The sequence below is a fragment of the Lates calcarifer genome, linkage group LG10, assembly GCF_001640805.2.
Source record: "Lates calcarifer isolate ASB-BC8 linkage group LG10, TLL_Latcal_v3, whole genome shotgun sequence".
Lineage (NCBI taxonomy): Eukaryota > Metazoa > Chordata > Actinopteri > Centropomidae > Lates > Lates calcarifer.
The window spans coordinates 12,486,676-12,510,641 of NC_066842.1; the positions used below are offsets into that span (position 1 = coordinate 12,486,676).

General features: G+C 41.6%; 3 protein-coding genes across 4 annotated transcripts in view; 2 read left to right on the top strand and 1 right to left on the bottom strand.

Annotated features, from left to right (window-relative positions):
* The window catches only part of tmem266 (transmembrane protein 266), a 27,660-nt gene extending 17,275 nt beyond the window's left edge, over positions 1 to 10,385 (top strand). For both annotated transcript variants that reach the window (XM_018664177.2, XM_018664178.2), the window contains 8 exons: positions 2,477 to 2,631; positions 4,363 to 4,436; positions 5,393 to 5,449; positions 5,619 to 5,757; positions 6,468 to 6,583; positions 7,180 to 7,372; positions 8,305 to 8,367; positions 8,457 to 10,385. In XM_018664177.2, coding sequence (XP_018519693.1) covers positions 2,477 to 2,631; positions 4,363 to 4,436; positions 5,393 to 5,449; positions 5,619 to 5,757; positions 6,468 to 6,583; positions 7,180 to 7,372; positions 8,305 to 8,367; positions 8,457 to 9,094 — 1,435 coding nt within the window. In that variant the 3' untranslated portion in view covers positions 9,095 to 10,385. The remainder of the gene's footprint in view (positions 1 to 2,476; positions 2,632 to 4,362; positions 4,437 to 5,392; positions 5,450 to 5,618; positions 5,758 to 6,467; positions 6,584 to 7,179; positions 7,373 to 8,304; positions 8,368 to 8,456) is intronic.
* Positions 10,272 to 17,269, bottom strand: etfa (electron transfer flavoprotein subunit alpha). The gene is made up of 12 exons (XM_018664179.2): positions 17,121 to 17,269; positions 16,080 to 16,229; positions 15,835 to 15,916; positions 15,475 to 15,557; positions 15,113 to 15,212; positions 14,750 to 14,860; positions 14,489 to 14,590; positions 14,263 to 14,331; positions 14,090 to 14,172; positions 12,637 to 12,702; positions 12,046 to 12,126; positions 10,272 to 10,764 (listed from the first exon to the last, which is right to left on the bottom strand). The coding sequence occupies exons 1-12, from the start codon at positions 17,157 to 17,159 to the stop codon at positions 10,729 to 10,731; spliced, it is 1,002 nt and encodes a 333-aa protein (XP_018519695.1). The 5' UTR covers positions 17,160 to 17,269; the 3' UTR covers positions 10,272 to 10,728.
* A 1,339-nt stretch (positions 17,270 to 18,608) lies between these two features.
* Positions 18,609 to 23,741, top strand: isl2a (ISL LIM homeobox 2a). The gene is made up of 6 exons (XM_018664085.2): positions 18,609 to 19,118; positions 19,660 to 19,849; positions 20,235 to 20,494; positions 20,985 to 21,271; positions 22,196 to 22,363; positions 22,991 to 23,741. The coding sequence occupies exons 1-6, from the start codon at positions 18,758 to 18,760 to the stop codon at positions 23,105 to 23,107; spliced, it is 1,383 nt and encodes a 460-aa protein (XP_018519601.2). The 5' UTR covers positions 18,609 to 18,757; the 3' UTR covers positions 23,108 to 23,741.
* The last annotated feature ends 225 nt before the right edge of the window (positions 23,742 to 23,966 follow it).

Below are 23,966 nucleotides of genomic sequence, written 5' to 3' on the forward strand. Positions count from 1 at the left end.
AAGCAGTGTTACCTTGAATCCAACCAAGTTATGATCAGCCTGAATCATTCTTTAACTCAATCGGCATCTTCCTCTGTTCCCTCTCTCTCATTCTTCCTTCTCCAGCTCCCCCCTCCTTCCTCTCTGGCTCTCTCTCCAATTCACTTTTGGATGAGTCCCAATGCCTTTGAACTGGCTGCACCCCACTTCCTCTCTCAATTTTTGCCGCCTTCATTCTGAGCTGAAGCAAGAGGAGAGTAGAATAAATTGCATCGTCTCTTGTCCTCTGACAGATATTGCCCGTAGCTTTCCTCCTATGGGGGACAGGTGACAACAGATAGCTGCTATTTTCGAAGGAACATACTGCCTTTCTCAGTGCTGCCTCCGAGAAAGGACAGCACCCAGCTCCCCCTACACACACACACACACACACCTCCCTTTTTTGCATCTGGTTTTCGAAGAGTACATCTGAGTAGCGTGTGTGTGGAATGCAACAGGACAGGAGGGGAAAGCCCTGTGTGCCTCCTGAAGATTTGTCATTATTTATTGACCATAAATCCCCAGGAGTCTCAGTCAGTCACAGTCTCTGATTGGAGGATTGTGAAGTGGAGAGTAGGGATGGATTTAAGGCAGGTCTGACACTCACATCCTCAGGCACAATGCACCTGGACAAGGAGCAAGCACACCAGGACACTGGCACACTCCAAACTAATGGAAAATATATTGCAATGTGGAGGGGGGTGTATAAAGTAGTAGCTGCTAAAACCACCAGTAGGAATGACCGCACGTATAATGCCACAATTCTGGGAAAAGGAATTATGAATAATCCAAATTTCTCCCTTATCCCTTCGCTCTGATGCTGGGCATGCAGGTACCGGAGTACAAACACTGGCATGGACAAAATCAGATGAAGGCATTGTCGTTCAGTTAAGCAATCTTCTTTTTTGGCTGTATCAGACCGAATCCTCGAGATGGTGCACCTGCAACCCCACTGTCACGCTTCATCATAAGTATGCTACAAAAAAAAAAAAAAAGATGTTTGACATATAAATTTGTAATTTTGCTTTAATATAAAGACAGAAAGCATTTAGGAAAGATACTGGTATGTATCCTTGTTTACATGCTTAGTTGATTTCTTCATTTTTTTAAATTGATATGTTTCAACTGCCGAGCCCGCAGTCCTCAGCAGAGATGCTGCCGAAGCTTCTTGTCAGCTGATTTGTGTGGTAACCGGTAGAACGACCATGTCCACATACATCAGCTGACAGGACGCTTCAGCAACACCTCTGATGAAGACCGCGGGCATGGCAGTCAAAATGTCAAAACATCCATTTTTCTATAAGAATAGTGAATTAAATTAAACGTCTCTTATGTCTATTGTTTACATGTGCTTTTCACTGTGGATTTTATTGCCCATACTGGAAGCACGATGAGGTTAATCTGGACCTGTTTGCTTTAGGTAGGGGATTCTGCCTCCTCAGTGGTGGAGATGATGTTACAGCAGACAGGAGCCATGCTTGCCACCTCCACGTCCAGGCAACTTTTTGTACTTGATAGAAGCATCTCTTAATTTCTCAGTTTGATCAATTTGAGCAACCGTAAATGATGCAAACCACAGCCATTTTGAGAGCCCGTGATTGCTCTTCCCATGTAGAGTCACGCTCTGTCCTTTGACCACATTTCCCTGACGTCATACACAAACTATTTACTTAGGATCTGCCCAGTCACAAATGAGAAGTGTTATTCCATCCTTTCATCTGAAATGTTGTGATTTGTGAAATATCAACTCCACCATGCAGTTTCTAATATTTCAGGCATTAAATCCATTAGTGCTATATATATATATACGAGCATGCTGTGATGAGACAAAAACAAATTAATGCTTGAATGTGGATTACAACAGATGTCATGTAATCAGTCTCCAAAAATAGGCACAAAGAAAGTAATGGCTGTTGTAGTAGAGCACACTGCCTGATGATGGTATAAAAGGAGGGCTCTAATGGAAAGAGGACAGTTGCAGAAAAGGCGAGAATGAGTGGATTTATGAGAGAATGAGGGAAGGGGCAAAGAAGAAATGACACGCAGGAATTCATGCACAGAATTACTTCATGCCAATATATTATCTTGGTGCCAGCCAAACACGTATTTATGCTTTGCATTTGATTTATGTGTAAATTAATTTCAGCGTGCATGCCCTGCATCTGTATGATTTGTATGTAGAATATTGCCCCTCAGCTGAAAATCATTTAGAAGAACGCTGACTGAAGGCTGAGCAAAGTCAAGGTTGAATACACCTCACGATTTGTGTATCTTGACGTTTCTTGTGTTTTATTGATTTGACCTTGCAGGCTGGCTGTCAGATCTGCTCTCTGTACCAGTATTACATTTTAAAATAACACCACAACAAGACCCAACATTTATCTTTGTACCCGCGGCTCTTCTAACCACCCCTCCTCTCTGTCTCTCGCCCCTACCCCACCCCCACCCACCCGCTCAGGTCGAACTGGCTGAAGCCGTGCTGTGGGAGAAGGGCAGCGCTGTGGCAGGTCTGTCTGCTGTCGGCGGGCTTCAACTGTTTCTTGGTGGCTTGTGTCATCCTGGTGGTGCTGCTGCTGACGCTGGAGCTGCTCATAGACACCAAGCTGTTGCAGTGTGAGTACCTACTGGCAACAATGTGATGTCTGCCCAGGTCATCAATATAATGTTTGTTGTTTTGTCAACATAATACTGTGGAGATGGTTTGTTGCTCTCATTGTTTACAGTCTTGGCCAGCAATAGCACTCTTGGAGGGGAAGAAAAGTGGACTGCTCAGCACAATAGCTTACTAATTGTTGTGCAAAGGCACCGGGTCAATGTATGGACTGGAATACAGACCTAACACACAGGGGCAAGTTCTCAAGACCTTAATTGGCATGAAAGTTAAGAATGTGGGGGGGGGGGGGGGCATAAAGGAGCAACAAACACCTTTTCTGGAAAGCCACCTTTATTTTATTAAAGCCAGTGATTACATTAACAGTGCATATCACTATAGTCTCTAATAATATACTACACTATACTTAACTAGAGCTAGACCAATTAATTAGCCAGGCTAATATGTCAGCCAGCATTAACTTTTAACAGATATATCAGTCTTGACATGTACATGTATGCAACTACCTAAAATAATCTGTTTGAGGTAACTGAGAAAATCTCTCCATTACATAGTTTATTCACCAAAAACAACTTGCAAATTTGTCTATCAACTGCAGATGGATAAAGTGTGGTCACGATTCTTTTAAAGTTTAAAGAATCCTTATCAAAAGGTTTCTTATTTCTGTGCAAAAAAATCAATAATCGACAAACATGATATTATTGTATTTGCATTTACTATACCTTTAACCTTTAACCTTTTGGGACAGAGATTGGTAAAAACGTCATACTATATACTGTACTATACTTACATGATTGTCATATAATTCAGGAAAGTGTATGCTGGAGGGTGTAAATACTAGCTGCTAACCTGGTCTTATACATCTACTGTATAATGAGTCTGTGTCAGTGATGATCTATTCTGGGACCTGAGGCTCTGATCAATCATGGTCTGGGGAATATAACCCTCCCATTAGTATTCCACAGTTAACACTAAATGTCAGGTGGTCGAAATACCAGCGTGACCCATGTCACACCAGTATCACCTTCGCCTACATCATCTGGCTCGGTGGACACATCCTCATCTATCATAAATAGAAGGTTAGGGGTCGCGACCTGTTTGATGTCAGAGAGCCGAGTGAAGAACACACATGCCTGCAGTGTGTTGTCGATCCAGGAAGTATCTAAACGCATTCGGGTCTTTACTGTTCCTCTGGGGACTGACTGACTGACTGACGAGATGGGGAAAAGTGAGACAAATGCGTGAAGGGAGATTAGCAGACAAAGAAATCAAGCAATACAGAGTTGACTGGTAGATGAGTGTGGGGAGGACTGGAGGAAGATGAATGGACAGATAGACAGATCACTGAGCACAGCAAACAAAGACAGATGGGAGGGGAGAGGTGGCGCGTGAAGAGAAATGCCTCAGCTGACAGCCGAGAGCTGTTTGAGGCTGTCCACAATTAGCCTGATGAATAGGCAGGAAGATACAGACACATGTATGTACAGTATGTGGTGAGTTCATATTAATGATGTTGCTTCATGCTTCCGTCTGTGTGTTTTATGTAGGTGTGTGTGTGTTTGCATGGATGCTCCTATATTTACCACTTTACTGCACCTTGTCAGTATTACACAGCAGGTAAAAGCTGTCACAAACAAACAAACAAACAAAAAAACAAACACAGTCACACTAAACTGCAGCATCCATCTTTCACCGCTTCTTTCACAACCAATTACTGTGTCTTATCTTTACAGTTAATAATGCATTCCAGTTTGCCAGCATCATCCACTGGATCAGCCTGGCCATCCTCTCCGTGTTCTTCACCGAGGTGAGTCTCTGTCATCGCCCCAGCTCAACACAAAAACAGTCTCACTTACAGCTGATGCAGCAGCCTGTCGATTAATGCTATGTCGTGCAGTACGTGGGGGCCAGTGAAGTACACCGACAGATTCTCATTATAATACTAACAACGCCGAAATGCCCCGTGCCCTCTGACACCGCATGATTAGATTCTGATTAGTGGCGATGAACTTGTGCACATAGCGTTCCCAACTTCTAGATCTGTCAGTATTTTGAAGGAGAAAAAAAAAAAGTACATAACTGCTGTTGTTGAAGCTGGCACTCTCGGTCCCTCTCTGGTTATTCGATTGATCCGCAGCACAAACGCCTTAAAATGCAGATAGAGCTTTTCTGTGCCACTAGTTTTAAATAATTTCGGGGCCTCAGGTGTGCCGTATTGATTACCATTTTCTTTACAGCCAGCCACATTTGTCTTAGCTCCCTACACTTGATCACCCCGCTGTTAACTTTTTTTTTTTTTCTTTGGAAGCTGGAGTTTTACTTTATCGATAAAGGCAAGCCCTCAAAGCTACGGCAAGGGGAGGCTGGTTTCAGCCCCAGTGCAACCTTGAATATCTGAAATGAGGATTGGGGAGGGTGGGGGTTAGGGGATGGCAGAGGAGGCGCAGAGAGAAAGCGAGAGAGTAGTTTGCCCTCTGCAGCCCCTGCTGTGTCAGCAGAAGGAGCTAAATGTGGTGTCTCTAATTGTTTAGATGAAATCCTATCGTGCTGCCTGTGATGTGTATGAGTATGATGTCATTGATGAATTACCCAGCAGAGGGACAAAAGAAATCTGAATCTTAACTGCAAATGCCGTTAACTACCCAATGTGCTCTGCCTCTGTCATCCAGTCTCTCTCAGTTTAGCTGTCCTTGTTTTCTTCCATCTTGCCTTGTGTGTAACCTGCTCTCTGTCTCCATCTCTGCCCCCCTCCGCCTGTCTCAGACGGTGTTCAGGATCGTGGTGTTGGGGATATGGGATTACATAGAGAACAAAGTAGAGGTAAGCTCCCACGGGTCCCATTAGTCCTGACTCGGGGCCCCCTTTCACTGCAGTGTCATTCCCTCAATGTCATACCTCACTGTGGGCACTGTGAGAGCTACAGACACAACAGTAACGTGGTGTGTGTGTGTGTGTGTGTGTGGGTGGGTGGGTGTGTATTTTCTCTCAGGTGTTTGATGGAGCTGTCATCGTCCTCTCTCTGGCCCCCATGGTGGCCTCCACAGTGGCCAACGGCCCTAGCAGCCCCTGGGACGCTATCGGTCTCATCATCACACTGCGCATCTGGAGGGTCAAGAGGATCATTGATGGTGAGGCTGGGAGGGGCTGGGGGCTGATGTCCCCTGCGTCCTGTCCTTTACTGTCAGGTCACAGAGATAGATACTGCAGTGTGCTCTCTGCGGTATTGGTTACATTCAATCTTGAGCCTGTTTGCTCAGTTTTTTTTCCCCCTCTTTTTTAAAATTCTTTTTCACCGGGAACGATGGTAGGGCTTCATTTGTCGTAATGAACCTGTGGTTCCAATGCTCAAACAATACCTGTTACGTGAAAAATACTTAATCACATACTATAGGTGCACTCAGAGCATCTCATGTACTGAAAAGGATGCTTTCTTAACAATTGTGCTCCCCCTGGTGGTTTCTGAATAGAGTACAGTACATGTTCATAGGGATTGATGAGTGTGATAGGTTTGAGCTCTATTGTCACCTTGTGCACATTAAAACACGATCCAAAACATCACCACAAACTATTGCCTAAAAACATAACATCAAAATGAGCACCTTTTCTGACACAATTTCAACAAAAACTGAAGGCTGACAAAGGTAAAAGCATTTGTAGTACAGTATGTTAGTAGTAATCCCTAGTCATGAGCCAGTGAAAGTAGAGACTATACTGTAACAACATGTACAATAGTCTAAAAGATCCACTTTTGGAATTAAATAAGTAGTTGTAGTTGAAATTTAAATGGACAGGTACAAGATTAAATGTAAACTAACTGTAATATGTCGTTTTGTTCCAGCCTATGTGCTGCAAGTGAAAGTGGAGATGGAGCTGGAGATCCAGCAGTATGAGAAGGCCAAGGCGGTGAGGGAGGAACAGCTTGACCGTCTCACTCAGATCTGCCAGGAACAGGCAGTACGTCCTCTTATCTGTCTCATATCTCACAGTCTACAATTTTTTTAATAATGTATTTTTCTGTATTTAACCAGCAGAGGGCAGCAAAGCGCTACACAAGAAAAGAATTGAATGAAATCTGTGCTCAAAAAGACATAAAAGATGCCCACCAAAATGATCCCATATTATCACTGCATAAAACTTTTTACAGCAGTCTTGTCGATATCAGATTGCCAGCACTGTGCATTATCTCAAAGCAATCTATTGACTACTTCAGAATTTAATTATCTAGTGTAACTGCAAGTGCATCCACTGAGTGCTCCATGCTTCTCAGAAGTGTCTACTGTACTGTATGTCTGAGAGTTATATTTCAACTATTAGAGGGATTGGACTGTGCACTGTACTGTGTATGTAACAGTCAGCTATGATGCAAACAGTACAGCCAGCACTGTTAAACAGGGGCATAAAATGCAAATAAAATTCCTGGACATAAGTGGATGACATATTAGCGAGAATGTACAGTATTTACAGCCTTAGAAATGCCTGTGTGTATTTACACTGAATGTCTTGAGGGAAAGTTTTCTTCAGTTTTCTAATTTGTCCCTTTTCCTTTTAAGTTTGAAATCAGGCAGCTGAGGGCCCACCTGGCCCAGCAGGATCTGGATCTGGTAGCAGAGCGTGAAGCAGCCATGCAAATCCACCATATGTGGGGTAAACAAAGCAGCACTTTCCAGGAGGTGGACGGACTGGCCCCTGGGGCCTCCGAGCATCACGGTCCAGCTAAATCTAGAGAGCCCGGAGGGCCTGCAGGTAACCACCTGGAACACCCAACTCCTTTGTATTACAGGCTATCAAAGACCTCTGTTCGCTAGGGGGAAACCCAGACTGTGCTTTCAACAGTTAACCCCATTCACACAAGTGGATGGCTGAACATAGAGATGTTCAATGCACTGCTAGGCAAGTGGTGGGCTAGATGTAAACAAAGTCATCAAAAACAATTAAAGAAAAAAAATCACACCAAACAACACATCTGTAAATAGTTATCACACACTCCAATCTCGATGTTGGAGAGTGGGACTGTGTGTTAATAGTTACACAACCAGCACAGTGCTGGTGTCCTCCTCTCAAAAACATTCACCTCACAATCCACATCAAAATTCTGGTGCCACATCTAGATGGACTATAAACCTCTCACACAGTGACAGGTCATAACTTATGGGACTTAAAGCAACAAAGTGCTGTCAGGGCTCAAAACAGTGAGGCTTTTCCTTTATCAAAGCTATAAATCACAGTGCGACCTGCCATACATCTGAGCCACAGCGTTTCTAGTCAAACATCCTTTTAACCTGGCCTGCTTCTCATACTCATGTGGTATTGATCATCTGGAGATGATCCCCATCACGAACAATGAACGGTGAAGTGTTGCTCATTCAGGTGATACTATTTGTTGATTAATCTGATTGGAAGAGCAACAAAAAAAAAGAGATAATTTTAATGACTGATCAGTTATTTGAGTAATTTATTTCATCCTCTTTCATATGAAGATTTGTTGTGATTGCAAAATGAATACGGGTTTTAGACTCTTGTTTGGACAAAACAAGCATTGAAGATGTCACCTTGGGCTCTAGAAATATTATGGGCAGAGTTACTTGTATTGGACTGTATAACTAGTCTGATCTCTTAAGTTTTTGTACAGTGTCTGAGGTAGAACTACATTAAGTGGCCATTTTTATCCTCTTCAGATCACCATGGCCAAGATGACATGAACAACTACATCAGCCAGTATTACAGTGAGCCAAGCAGTGGTGAGTATCAACAAGATCCTCCTTCAGTCTTTTCTACAGTCCATGTAGCACCACAATATTTCAAAGGCCTGTACATGTTGTTCTTGTAGATATGGGGATCCCAGACCCAGCACGCGTCATCACGACAGCAGCCATAGATGTGCACCTGCCTAACAACCCCAGCCAGCTTCCCTCCTCTTTGGTGAGTGCAGATGCAGTGCCATCCAGCCGTTTGCAGCGGACCGGCAGCTCGGTGAGCGAAGCCTCCACGACCACGGTGTCCCGCACCAGTTTCAGTGCCCGCCAGCACAGCATCAGCAGCCACACACTAGGCTCCACCACGGACTGCAGCTCTACGGTGCGAGAGGCCTCCACCTCCACGGACTACAGCGACCAACGCTGCTACCCTCCACCTTACAGCAGCCCCCTGGCCTTGGGCACTCAGCCGCGGGGGAGCCCCAGCGCCGTGGTACAGGAGCTGCTCTCCTCTCTGTCCGAGGACTCCTGCCTGACACAGAAGGGCCTGGACCCTGTCAACCTCAAACCGCCCAGTCCGGCAGGATCCACCAAAACCAGCCCCGAGCTGGAGCACAGGGTCAACATCTACAACAAGAGAAACCAGGAGAGCAGAGTTGGGCTCCACTCTAAGCCACTCATCCATCTGCAGGGCAACGAGCCTCTTCTAGAAGAGAAGTACAGGATGATGGAGCCAGTAGACACCCCAGTCAACCGTCTGTCAGAGACATAAGACTCTGTCTGACACATGGAACTTAAAAAGACTTGCTCTTCAGATCAACTGCAAAAATTAACGCTTTACTTAACTCCCTTGTTGTTGGGAGTCACTGGCACATGAACTGTATGTCTGTCATCCTCTTTGTACTGTCGGAGCTGAGAGGAATGGACTTGCCAGAGCAGCACAAACAGGGCACGGAGGACAGAAGGGAGACAGATTTGTTATCAGGCACCACTTATCAGGAATTGACACTCACAAAAACACTTGAGTTTTATGAAAAAAAAAAAAAAATTACCAAAAGAAACCAGCAACAGGGCTCAAGCCCAACATTTTCAGACAACTGGTCTGTGCAGAAAATCTGGCTTTTGATATGTAAAGTTGTGGTTTGATTCCTAGGAAAAGAAACCAGTGAGGGGATGGTGCTGAGGGCTTAGTTCCTCTGATACAGTTTGTAGGAATTGGAGATGCTGGACTGATGATTTATTGGAGTGCTACAAGCTGTGAATCAGTTCCCCCTTACCCGAGCTACAAGGCATGGATTTATCACAAGCGCAGGTGTGTCAGCTGTTTTGGTTTTCAGTCTAGTGTCTCCAAACTCACCAAGAACAGTCCTCTTTGATGGACTGCTGCAGGGTACATTGGATCAGTCTCAACTTCTTTCTAATCTTTGTCTTTCTATATTAGCAATGTTAACATTTTTATCTAAATTCTATAAGTGGAAAGAGTGTGGAAATCTTTTCTCACTGGTGGATGATTCAAGTGATTCAGAGAGTTTTTACCCAGGTGCCATGACTGGAAGCTGACCAAACCCAGCTGAGTCTGTTTACTGAGATTTTGAAAACCACAGCATGTCCCTCACGCACCAAAATAACTAAAAATCTACCTGCATATGATGGATTTCTTATCATTCAGGTCTAAAGTACTACCTTTTTATGATTTTAATGTTTGGAAGCTGTGTATATATTTCAGGATGGGTTTGATCATCATATCACAGCCAAAAACAGTGAGGGACTAGTGCTACAGTGAAATGTTGGAAAGAAAATTATAGCATGAACCTTCAAGATTTGCCACTTAAATATTGCAAACTAACCCTGTTTATTGTACTGTCAACAGGCTTTTTCTATCTTGATCATGGAAAGAGGGCATTACAAAATTAACCCAATAAAGGGAAATCATGGCAAAACAAGAAAGCTAGTAATTAATTGTCAATTTAATACATAATTTTCCAAGAGCGTCTCAACAATTGTACATTCTCTAGGTTAGCATGAACACCTACACCTTACAGGTAACTACATCAAAGTCAGAAGTTGAAACACAAGGTAAGCATTCCCAAAAGATGTCCTTTACAGTCCCCTAAAATTAAATACAAATCACAACATGGTGTACTACTGGAGGCATAAAGTAACCTCAAGCCAAAGGTAAGTACAAGCTTATTCACTGATATTTACTGCTTGTACAGTTCATATAAAAACTGACATTTATTTTTCAGATCAAGTCTTCTGATGCCAGTCAAAGAGAGATGGTGGTGATGAAATTATTTCTGCACATAGACACTCACAGCTTCAGAAATCTGGTAAGGCGGTGGCTGTGAGATCCTGTGGTCACTCTCGTAGCTATGCGGTGGAAGTTTGGTGGGGCTTTGTTCCTCCTCACTTGCTCAGTGCTTCAGTCATCTCAGGAACAGCCTGAGGAGAAACAGCGCTTAAATGTAATATTTGAAACACATTTTAACATGTTTGTTATTACTCCAATTTATTTTTAGATTAACTTGACTTGTTAACAAAACCAAAATATATAAGTTAGGCATAAAAATGTATGTAAGTTATTTCTATTCTGCATTAATAACTGCTGCAACTATGGTTTTACACATGGGGATAAATGTTTGCCAGCACCTGTCATTTTTATCCCCAGCATATTCTACATAATAAGATTTATGAGTTTATTACACAAGACATCAAGCATTCTGCTGCTCGCGGTATAAACGAGCACACTGAGATTTATCAAGACAGCAGCAGGCCGCGAGCATGCAAACATTCATCACAGTGTTTGCAAGGTTGATAAATGCAGAGCGACATTCTACAAGGGAGGCATCTAGCCCATAAATAAACACACTGATATTGCCAGTCATGTAGATTTAAGGAAGACAAATTCAAAAGCCTTTTGTGGTAAATATGAGTACAAAATTATTCAAACGGCTCTCCCTTGTGAGTCGAGCAACTTCAGAACTGAACCATCAGTCACTGCCTGAGCTGGTCCGAGGTATCAATTGTCCATTTGGGGGGAAAAGTAGAAAGCCCATCCATTTTAATCAGCTATCTGAGGAGTGATCACATGTAAGGTGATCTCACCCCGTAGGTCACAACTCTACTGCCACTAGCTATTATTACTAATCAGTTCTACAGAGTTTGTCAGGACACCTGGGCTGCTGACGGGCTAAATAAAACATGACCAACAGGACACACATGAAAATATAACCTACTAGCCTTTCACAAGCAGCACTGGACTCCAGTGTTAGCCGCGCCAACACTCCTGGCTCACTATCCCCAAGTACCAGACTGATACAAGAAAGCAGCTAAGCGTGTAAAAGGCCTGGCAAGTAGAAGGTGAATACAAAACTGAAGCACCCCTTAAAGAAACTATCGATCACTTTTATATCTTCCGAGATGCTAATGTGTTTCTCTCTCAGCAGCGAGCCCCAGCCACAACTCTCCTCTGATTAATTCAAGAACTTAATAATTCAACAGATGCACATTTCCATTAGGGTGGAATAAGGCATCGTGCAAAATTTATTAGTGAGAAAGCAAATGTTATATTCTGACTGTCACTCTGGGCCCTAAGCTGTCAAAACATGCAGTTTAAGTCCAGGCAGAAGATACAGGAGTGGTGTTTTGGCCTCACTGCTTGGTTGTTTCCTAATGTTAGGAGTCAGTGTCATTACTGCAGCAATATCAATCCCAGACACTCACCTTGAAAAGATCAGCCACCAGGCCATAGTCAGCCACCTGGAAAATGGGAGCTTCTGGGTCTTTGTTGATAGCAACAATAGTCTAAATACAAAAACAAAAACAAAACAATTAATTAATTAAATACAAGCATGGAAACACTGATCATTCAATTAATAAAACTGGAATTTAGACTTAAACACAGAAATGTGACATTTTATGGCAACAGCCTGACATTTGGGTCTTAATTGTACACAATACAAAAACATGCAAATGTTGTATCAAAGGGTGTGGTGACCAGAGTTATGGTTGTGGGTGCTGTGTGCTCATTTTATGTGAGATGGGTATATGCAGACACTGGCATGCAACTTTAAATGCTACTACTGCTGATTTCTTTGTGGCAAGGCAGCAACTGTTTTTTACAAATGTTGCCAAATATCTGTGCCACAACTCAAGAAAGCTAAGGTTAAATGATGTAATTAGTTTTCCAAAAAAATCTACATTGCAAGTGCCACACTGTGTTCGGATTCATACGTAGTCTTAGTAAACAGAGAAAATGCACAGAAACAGTAAGAAAGAGGAGGATGGGGAAATCCTTGGCTCCAGTGAAGTTACCTTGCTATCTTTCATTCCAGCCAGGTGTTGAATAGCTCCAGAGATACCGATAGCAATGTACAACTCCTGTGGACATGAGGAGAGGACAACCAGACAAGTGTTACTTTCTTGTTGACATGAAGTGTAATCTCAGGCTTTTGGAAAAGGTTCACCTCACAACTACGATACAGCAGAGCTGACTGGTGGTATAATGATCACAGGTGCGTAATTTATCAGAGGGGTGCTGGGGCAAGTGTGTAAAGGGTCAGCCATCCTCCCATCTCCCCAAACCTGCTGGGAAAACCATCTCTGCCTCTCTGTTTAATGCACTGCCGTATGAATATTTCAGTAATTATTTAACATTGTCTCAGTGGAATAGAGCATCAATGCATGAACACAAAAGTGTCTCATAACTGAAGAAAATGCATAAAGCAACCTTTTCAACCAACCAGACAGGTTTCCATTCAGACATTATCAGTTTATAAAGTGTAACATATTCCCATGAGACTATGAAAACTGATAGGGATGGTCCAAGTGAGGTGCTTTAGGCCATTCCAACTGAATCTCATTTTTTTTAAAAACTACAACACCCTAAGAGAATTTTTTTGTCATTCATTCATTGTTTTTTATATACTTTTTAACAGCATCTCTGAATCAATTAAATTAATAAATACATCTCTGGATTTAATCATTTAACGGTGGAAAGAATGTTGTGATGAAAACAGCATTTTACAAATACACTACAATACTGACAGGCTGCTGTTAACATACAACCAGCCTGCCCCAAAAGCAAATTGTTCAAAGACACTTGATTCTAATGTTTACACTAAATTTAATGATAACAAATTGTACTTCAATCAGCACAGAAGAGAGATTATCTTACATGCATACAAGTGAATACAGTGTAAATCTTTCATTTCAGTGAACACACTAAACATTTTTAGATTGGTGGGGTGAAAAACAACAAACTGATTTTAAATTATATTTAACTAACTTAGCAAAATTCAACAAGCTTGTCATAACATTTGGAAAATCTGATTTGGACAGTCTGCCCTGGTCTGAGGCTCCGACCAGACATCCACTGCACTCTGCTTTAATGGATCAGCTAAATCATTTAGGGCCCTAAATGTGCCATCAAGTACATTTTGCAGGGTCTAATGTGTGGATAATCACAGCTGGGGTAACCCGGCTGAATCACGTAATGGGAACTTAACCTTTTTAAAAGGGCAGAGTAGACATCCTGATGATACTGGATTGCAAGCATGCTACGTAAAAGGCTAACAGGCATTTGTCAAAAGCTCAAATTTGTACACTCTGATACTGCAGCTGGGTTCATGTGTTGCCTGCCTTTAAATGTGTTTTTAAATAGAATTATTCATACTTTGGCATGATAATGTTCCTCCCCATATTCTCTTGATATGTTGTATAAAATTAAATGATTCCACATAACCACCTCAGAAAGGGAATAACTTACCGGTGCAACAATCTTGCCAGTCTGTCCAACCTGCATGTCATTGGGTACATACCCAGCATCCACTGCAGCTCTGGATGCGCCAACTGAAAAGGGAATATTGTGCAATTTAAAATCTACCTTGGCAAAAATAAGAATCAGGTAGTTTATAACAAAAAAGGACATTCCCACCCTACCTGCAGCATTCATTTTGTCAGCAAGGTCATAAAGCAGCTTGAAGTTCTCCCCACTCTTCAAGCCTCTTCCTACAGGAAAAAAGATGCACAAATAAAGATTTGAACAAGCACACATGCTACTGAATAGTCCTCAAACTCCAGCCCCTGGTCAATAAAACAGGACGATAAAGCAGATTTTGTCCATAATTTGTAATACATAGCATAAAAACATATAGTAAGCTCATACCTCCTGACACCACGACCTTAGCACTTGTCAGCTCTGGACGGTCGCTCTTTGTTAGACTCTGTTCAAGCCACTCAGAAATTCCAGTGGGTGAAGTAGGAGCCACTGCAGATCAGAAGATCATCAATGATCAGTGAGATTAAAAACTTGCAACAACAAATGAGGTTTGCAGAGGTTGAATGTAGCTTTATTTTAGTTATAAAACAACATCCAGATTACCAGACAATTTCTTAGCTCTTTGAGTGAATCTGTAAGATACTTTACCCTCTTCTGATGCTGCATCTCCACCCTCTGTTGGGGCTGCCTCAAAGGATGTCCCTCTGACGGTGAAGATCTTGATTGGCTCATTACATTTCACGGTGCTGAGAGCATTTCCTACAAAATTAAAATATTATTAATGTGAAATATTTAAAAAGCACTCCAATCATCCGTGCAAACTTGCCGAGTTGCCCTTCCCCTGAACCCTGTGGCAAAAACTATTACATCTGTGTCATATCAAAGCCAGGTAATATGATTGAAAATTTCTCTGAAGGCATGTCGAAACTGACAAAGAATTTATGGAAGGGTATAAAATAATAATCTGTGTCTACTTGTCTACCAAGTAGACACAGATTATGATGGGCCTACCTGCATAAATGGTTCTGACAAAAGTGTCTGGAGACTTAATCTCAATAATATCTGAAACTGGGGCTACATCCAACTTGGCAGCCACTCTGGGAAGTAAGTTCTGCAGACAAAATGGTGAATTAGTTGAGAAATATGGATATATCATATTTATGCATTTAAAACATCAAGGGGAGAAAATGCTGTAGATACAGTTGATGGGTACAAAGAATTCTGTGAACTGTTTGATATTTTGTTCAAAATTAAGTCTATATCCGCTTCTGAAATCAGAGATTTTGGCTCTTAAGACCAGGTGTAAAGTGATGAAAATACATTTCACTACTGGAAAATGTATGCATTTAAAAATCTGTAAGTGCAAATTATACCTTTCCAAAGGCAGATGCACCAGCACAGATGTGAGTGAAGCTGAACTGCTTTTGCGTTGCGAGGATAAGTGGAGTCAACTCCTCTGAGGAAAACAACAGAGACAGTTTTTGACTCAGACAGCAAAAGCAGAAATAAGAAGTGCCAGTTCTAGCATAAATACATAAACAGGAAAAATCGATGGAATAACAATCTGCAAAGATAAGATACCCTTTAGCAACTAAAGCACATTATCATCCAGCTGTGAAATGCAAATACAAAGCAGGTCATTGCTAAAACAGAGCAGCCAAGTTCTGTTTGTTTTGCTCCGTGAGTAAAAGTTACATAAAAACAACAGGCATCACTTCATTGGTCTTCCATACCTGGCATGGCACCTTTGTAAGAATCATGTTGGGCCACCAGAACCTTCTTTACACCCTGTACTTTGCTGATTTCTTCCACAATCTAAAGACAGACAAAAATTACTTGGATGTAACTAGATTTCCTTCTAATCTTATATGTACATTGTCTTCAAATACATGTTTACTTATTCATATGACAAATGCATATCACAAATGCAACATGCTTGATAATTCTTAAAGCAGATCCATCTAAAAGGCTTGCCTACCTTTGTACAGTTTGTCCCAGCTACCAGACAAGACACCTCACCACCCAGCTTACTGGCTGCAGTAATGGCATTGAGCGTAATGGGGGTCAGCTTTTCATTGTTGTGTTCTGCCACCACCAAGGTGCTTTGAAACCTCTGGAGGAGACCGGTCTGTTGGAGAAAATGTCAACATCTCAGTACATACTGCATAGATATCAGGTGGTGCTGCCTTGCAAAAAGCCTCTCATATTTGTTATACTTCACAGATACGGTTTATGGCATCTGCAGATATTAGTGAAAATAAAAATGGAGAATTTCTAATTGAAAATATGTTTTCTTAATCTTGAGTAGGTATGTTACTAGAATAATGCAATGCACCACAATTGCTAAAAAAGTTTAGCACATACAGATCCAAAGGCATGCTATAGATGAAAACAAGACTAACAGCAGGTTCGTGGCCAAACAACCTCTGCACCAGCTGCATCGGACTCAAGAGTAAAGCAGGTTAATACCAGCCTCATCTGGACATGACTGCACAATATCAGTTATGAAAGGTCATTCAGATTAAACCAAGCAAGCAAAGAACACATAAAATATCACATGATACTTTTTCTCCTATTTTACAGCCTCTGCTCTCTGTCTCACGGGGGATTAAATAATTTCTATGACATTTTGGTAACATTTAATGACACTTTGGTAACACCTCAGTTTCGTAACTGTTGTTCAGCGTTACGAGGTTTCATAACCACTCGGCTAGCTATGCTAACACCAACTAGTATTAGCTGAACAACAAAAACTGTTAACTTGTATTCTGGTTGTATCACGGTATACATATGACATTGAAGTCAGAAGAAGTCAAACCATCCTATCACACGTACTAATTCAAAATAGGACCACGACATGCCACACAAGCACGACTCAGGTAGCTAGCCAGCTAGCTAGCAGCTGCAAAGAAAACCAAGTAAACTAACCGACGTGTTTAACGCTTTTACTCTGCTAGAACAGAGCAATGCAATGTATGCGTAAGATATAAATGTTAAGCTCTAACTGTCACACACTTACCAACTGTTTCAGACTTGTTTTATTGAAGGCTCTGTTCATCTTGGACCGTTCTAGCTGCTCCTCAGCGCTGCAGAGACCAAACTGTGCCAAAGGTCAACTGACGTTTTCAATGAGCTCTCGCGAGATGAACTGGTCAAGAAACGGTAACCTCACATAATTTCTCCCCCTTTATTGTTTTAGAACCTATGTTGTAGCCGTGGTTGTTGGTTTGCAGGGGTTGTTTTTTCCCCCTGCGTCATTTAATGTAATAATCAGGAGTAGCGCTCCTAATTTTTGTTATATTCTGTATCATGACAGAAAAGGCTGTCTACTCTATTTCTATTAGTGAAGTTTGAAGGTCAGCTTTCCCTCAGAAACTAAATAGAGTAGGCTAGTAAAAGAGTACAATAGAGAGACACTTTCATCTTTTCCCTCTGAAAAGACCTGTGGGTCTTTCTGCTCTTCAGCCTGTTTTCCTAATTACATTGTTGCTGTTACATCCACTGTTTCCAGTCGTCTTGTCAAACTGTTAAATTAACTTGGCAACGAGTACAAACTAAAAATATTATTAAAATTCTTTTTCTATTATTAAATAATAGTACACATTTAGAAATGTGTGGAAAATACAATATGTGAAATAAAGCTTCCCTTGTCAGAATATGTCTGTATAAAAGTTTTTTTTTTCCTTTTGTTAAATTTACCCTCATCCTCCATTTCCTTCTGCATATTTATGGAAACGCTTAAAGACCTGCATGATGTGTTTTCTGGACTGTTAGCACCATACAGCCTGTGGTTAGTCCATTATAAGGCTCTTTGTGTTTTGTTTTGTCTTTCTGTCTTGTTTCTGTTTGCGGGAAGGTTGCGTGACTCTCGTTCTCTCTCCGTCTGACTTTTAGCTATTGGATTTTAATATTGTAACCTTAATGTCCTTCATGTTTGTTAATTTATTTTTGTCAAAGCGTCGTATCATTCACACGAGAGAAAATAAATAAGATCTATTTCTAAATTGATCGCTCTGTGGACCCAAAGGTTTCTATGTCATATTTCATCCAGTAGAGGGCTCTCTACAGTAGTGTGAGAATATTGGTTAACTATTACTACTATCTGTACTCACTTAAAGTAAACAAAACAAACATATTTAATTTTTCATTTCATATTTTTTTATTTTTACAACCGGAACTTTACCCAAAAAATGCTACTACTACGTACTGCTACTACAACTGCTGCTACTACTACTACTAATAGTAATAATAATAAAAATAATAACAATAGTCATCATCATCATCATCATCATCATCATCATCATCTCTTTGTCATTTACAGAAGTAAAATAAAATGATAAGCAGTGATATAAAACGTATTTAAATGTATTTATTTATTTTTCTACATTTCCAGCATCTTGTTTTGGAAGAATATATGTTATTATGGATTTACGGGAGAAAAAAAAAACTCACAAAACAATAAAACACAACATCACAGTTAGATATTGACATGGATAAGCTTACCACTAAAAACACGTATTATGAGCCCTTAGATAAATATTAAAGGAATGTGATACTAAAGGAAATAACAATAATATAATCTAAACTCACACTGGATGTCACACTGTAAATCTCTACAACTGTGCAGGGAAAATTGCTTTCACTTTGGAAACAGAGATGGGCAGGCCATGGGACACAAAGATAAGAGAGAGAAGAAAAAAAGACGGCTGCTCTCACAGCCAGTCCAAGAAGCCAAAAGAAAAAAAAAAGAGCAAGGGTCCAGGAGGAGATTTGCATGGCACCCTCTCCCCGGACTCAGAGAGGTCCAGGTTTACAGACGTCACTGGTCGAGGATCTTTGTTTTCTCTCCACCTCTCGGTGGAGGAATACAAGTTTATCATCCAGCCAGGGACGGGACGGTCTCCTCTGCCGCTCCTCTTTCTTCCATCTGTCGGCTTCGCACTGGGCTATTTCTCCTGTATGGTGGATATCCTGCTCAACACTTCTTTCTTGGATGATATGGGGGATCATTCAAAAAGTAAGACACTCCTCTTTCTACTCATGTATTACCATTCTGAGGGTTTGCTGTGAGTTTTTTTTTTTTTTTTAATTTATTTTATTTTTTTCTTTTATGCTCTCACCAGCGTGTAGTCTCTTGTATTTGATGATAAATCGGTCGATTAATGTTGAAGTTTGCAGAATAATACAGAAAACTGCAGCTAGGGCACGATCAGCAGCATTCTTCCTGACGAACAACCGCCGTAACATTCATATAATGTCCATGTGTAAACTTTTATTGTATTTGTGGTGCTCGTGCGTTTTACAGTGTCTCATACCATGGGTGACTTGGAGATATTTTTAGCTCCTGTGGCCTCATTATAATAATTCAGCAATATTCTTGGAAGGACATGTTTGTTGTGATACGCGCACAACAGTTTCTCTCCTTCAGGTGAAGGAGGTGAGCGGGGTTTAACAGGGATATGTCAGGGGGATTAAAAGAGCGCACAACACAGTGTTGCATTAATGCATTTCCTACCACCACCACCACCACCTCTCCACCACCCACCCCTCTCACGCAGAGAAGTCGGGAATCGCAATGTGTGTGGGCTGTGGAAGTCAGATACACGACCAGTACATCCTGAGAGTCTCCCCGGACCTGGAGTGGCATGCAGCCTGCCTCAAGTGTGCAGAGTGCAGCCAGTACCTGGACGAGACCTGCACTTGCTTCGTCCGAGACGGAAAGACGTACTGTAAGAGAGATTATGCAAGGTAGGAGTTCAAGAAGGATTTAAAAAAAAACAAAAACAAACAACAACTTTAGTTTTAACTTTACTAAATTTTAGAGGCCATGTGTTGGCTGTTAAAAAGAAAGTGGTGCATTTAGGGAGCAACCAAGATTAGACAAAATAATACTCTGTCCATTTGAGAGGCTCATGTGCACGGTGTGCAAATGGGAGTGCGCAAAAAATGTGCATCATAAACTGTGAACCTGAATCAAAACTGTGTTGCAAGCATTCTGTTTTTTTTTTTTCTTTCTGCGCATCTTTTGAACCGGAGCTCGTCGTGTAAGTCAAGAAAGAGGATGATAATTTAAGGGATTTCTGCTTCACGGGACCAACGCACACCTCCGCGCTCCTCCGCTCCTTTCTTTCAGGTTATTTGGCATCAAATGCGCAAAGTGCAACATGGGCTTCTGCAGCAGCGACCTGGTGATGAGAGCCCGGGACAACGTATATCACATGGAGTGCTTTCGGTGCTCGGTGTGCAGTCGACACCTCCTGCCCGGGGACGAGTTCTCCCTGCGGGACGACGAGCTGCTGTGTCGGGCGGATCACGGTTTGCTGGTGGAGCGGGCCTCTGCGGGGAGCCCGCTCAGCCCGGGGAACATTCACACCAGACCGCTGCACATCTCAGGTACGAGCTGGGTTATTAGTCCTACAACATCCCTATTATTATTATTATTATTATTATTATTATTATTATTATTATTATTATTATTGCATGTGGATTTACAGGCATGTTTTTCTGTCTTCCTATAATAATAATTATATTTTGTGTGCATTTCTACTCTGAGAATTATTTTTGAGGCAAATACAGTGACAGACATGTCAATATATTGCACTATATTATTCTGTAATGTGCCTACACACATACAATATGTCAGTAAGGTTTACAGTGTCTCTGGCCCTACATGTGACCTTACAGTAGCATAATAATATTTGATATTTCTATAGCCTAATATTTTCATAAATTACAGACTGTGATAAAATGTGTTAATGCCTTGATTTACGTTTACTATATTTTCTTGTAGACGTTAAACATATGGGCCTATTTATTAATTTATGATCTATTAATACAGAATTTTTTCCTCATGCGAGCTATTCAATTTTTCCCCATTCTACAGACCCGGTTTCGGTCCGGCACCCTCCTCATCACCGGAACCACGTCCATAAGCAGTCGGAGAAGACCACCCGGGTCCGGACGGTGCTGAACGAGAAGCAGCTCCACACCCTGCGGACCTGCTACAACGCCAACCCGAGACCGGACGCTCTGATGAAGGAGCAGCTGGTGGAGATGACGGGCCTCAGCCCCAGGGTGATCCGCGTCTGGTTTCAGAACAAGCGCTGCAAAGACAAGAAGAAGTCCATCCTGATGAAGCAGCTCCAGCAGCAGCACAACAGCGACAAAACCGTGAGTGCATCGTGTTCTCAAACGCAGCGATTTACAAAGCTTTTTTTTTTTTTTTTTTTGTACAAATCCAGATCAACACGTGCAGCACCTGCTTATTATTTTCTCATTTGCGCAGTAGTTTATATTGTGTCACTGTGGTCCAGCAAAACGTGTGATTATTCCTCCTCCGATTTACAATGAAATGAATGAAAAGTCAGCAGTAGTCTGTGCGAGTAACCAAATAATGTCTGCGCAGTGTTATTACCACACCTTCACTCAACAAGTTAAAGACAGAAAATGGCAACACAGTGGCAAAATGAAATCAAAACAGATTAAGTCTGACGTTTAGATATCATTGCTGCACTTATATCACTGCGAATTAAAAAAGACAGAAAATGAAATAATTCTCTCCACAAATCTTTAAAGAAACAGTAATAACTTCAGTCTCTCTGACACCAGTAACAACCGAGTCTTATTTTTATCCTCTTCCAGTTTCTTTCTAAATATTCGGACTGTTCATGCTATTTTTCATAAATCAGAAAATGAATGCAAATGTAATTTTATTGAATCGAATATTATTTAATTGAACATAACTGTGTTTTGGACAGAGGATTTAAAAGAGCAGACAGAATTATACCCACTTCATTCAGCTATTGCAGAATTAGATTTAGGCTGTTTACAGGCTCATCGACTATAAAAGTTTATTATGCATTTGTACAGATTAGTGGTTAGTTAGTGATCATAAAGTTCAGTGTTTTTCCTGTAATGTTGGGTTTGTTGTCTCACAAAATTGACTGTTCCTCACAATGGGAGGGGGAGAAATAAAAAAGCAGTCTTGATTTTTCATGTATCCCCGCATTATTAACCCTGCAATCACACAGCACAGAATATCTGATGCTGAAATGACTTTACCTTGACCAGGAGCTGGGTGTTTTTCGTTCCTAGAATCTGCAGGGGATGACGGGCACACCTCTGGTGGCAGGCAGTCCCATCCGGCACGACAACACCGTGCAGGGGAATCCCGTGGAGGTGCAGACCTACCAGCCACCTTGGAAAACCCTCAGCGACTTCGCCCTGCAGAGCGACCTGGACCAGCCGGCCTTCCAACAACTGGTAGGGAGTTACATAAAAATCAAATGAAGAATGAGTTATTTAAAACAATGATGATACAAAGAGACTGCTGGGTTAACAACCACACAGAGAGAAAGGAGATAGATTTGTTAAGATGCATTTATAATGACGAACAATTCTGATGCACAGATTAAACTGATGAGGGCTTTGATTTAGTTAAAAATAATAATAATAATAATAATCTAATTCATCTGACATAGTAGTCACAAAGCTGGAACTTAAACCCTGATTCAAACGATATGGACGCCTTTCATTTTTAAAAGGTTCAAGTGCAAACAAGTTATTTCTCTAAAAGCCCCCCCCCCCCAACCCACCCACGTGGAGTCACTTGATATGCTGATGTGGTCTCGGGTGATTTATCAGAACTGATAAAGTGATATGTTTTCATATGGTTTTAATAGATAGGCCCTAATAGCCTGCTTTGGAAAATAAGAAGACTGAAATTACAGATCAATCCCAGTCATGAGCTCATACACTAACATCTTGATATCTGTTCAGGAGAATTTTGGCACCGACACAGATAACTTTTTTTCCCAATTAAAAACAAACAAACAAACAAACATAAATCATCTGAGGTAAATCATATTTACCTCTGTTTTCCTCCGGCAGGTGTCTTTCTCTGAGTCGGGCTCTCTGGGTAACTCCTCGGGCAGCGACGTCACTTCTCTGTCATCGCAGTTACCGGACACACCGAATAGTATGGTACCGAGTCCCGTGGACACGTGAGGAGGACCCCGGAGGTCAGCCTGGGACCTGGACCCTCACCACCCCATCCACCACCCCTAACCCACCTCACCCTCCACGAGAGCGCAAAAAATTAAATAATTAAAAAATAAATAAAAACACCTCAGTGACATTCAATCAGGAAAAACAACTAAAGGGACCAGGATGGATTATGCTCGAGGATGCATTCAAGTCCCCGCTGGAGGATCGGAAGTCTTGACTGTTCACCCTTTACATCGTGTCTTGCTCAAGGACACTTCGGCACGCAGCTGCTGATGGACATCATCTTGGTGGCGCGGGGGGAGGGGGGGGTCTCTTCCCTTTTGTACCATGATGCCGCGGTGCCAGAACTGGACATAACGTGGGGGGAACACGTTGCGGGATTCAAACACGTCAGCCTGTTACTGGATGTCAGAGCGTTAATACTTAACAGTATGTTTATCAGGAAAATACAAACTGTGTAGATGTGCATGATTTGTAAGTTTCAATATCGACTCTTGTAAATTAATGAAAAAGATGAGAGAGAGAGAGAGATGCGCGCTGTTGGCGTTGTTTTCTCCAGAAAATAAGTTATTATTATTTATTATGAGGACAGACATAGCCGAACTTATCAATAAAAACCATAGTTCTAACTGAATACTGCATGCAAAATCCATTTGTTCCGTGAACGCAACAGAGGAATTTTGAATAATAGCCGGCAAAATAAATCAGTGTTAAGGTAAATGGAAACGCATCCGCTGCTTATAATGTTTGACACTGTTTTCAAGTGGAGGTTAAAGCTGGAGGAGCTCAAACTTTTACTGAGGAGAAATCATTTAACACTACAAATAAATATACAAAGAGACACACGTTAAGGCGATTA

Coding starts and splice junctions, on each gene's coding strand:
- isl2a (XM_018664085.2), top strand. CDS start 18,758: ATGGGCAGGCCATGGGACACAAAGATAAGAGAGAGAAGAAAAAAAGAC. Junction 21,272..22,195: donor AGCACAACAGCGACAAAACC/GTGAGTGCATCG, acceptor TTTCGTTCCTAG/AATCTGCAGGGGATGACGGG. Junction 22,364..22,990: donor AGCCGGCCTTCCAACAACTG/GTAGGGAGTTAC, acceptor TTCCTCCGGCAG/GTGTCTTTCTCTGAGTCGGG.
- etfa (XM_018664179.2), bottom strand. CDS start 17,159: ATGAACAGAGCCTTCAATAAAACAAGTCTGAAACAGTTG. Junction 15,917..16,079: donor CTGGGACAAACTGTACAAAG/GTAGGCAAGCCT, acceptor GTCTGTCTTTAG/ATTGTGGAAGAAATCAGCAA. Junction 15,558..15,834: donor TTACAAAGGTGCCATGCCAG/GTATGGAAGACC, acceptor TGTTTTCCTCAG/AGGAGTTGACTCCACTTATC.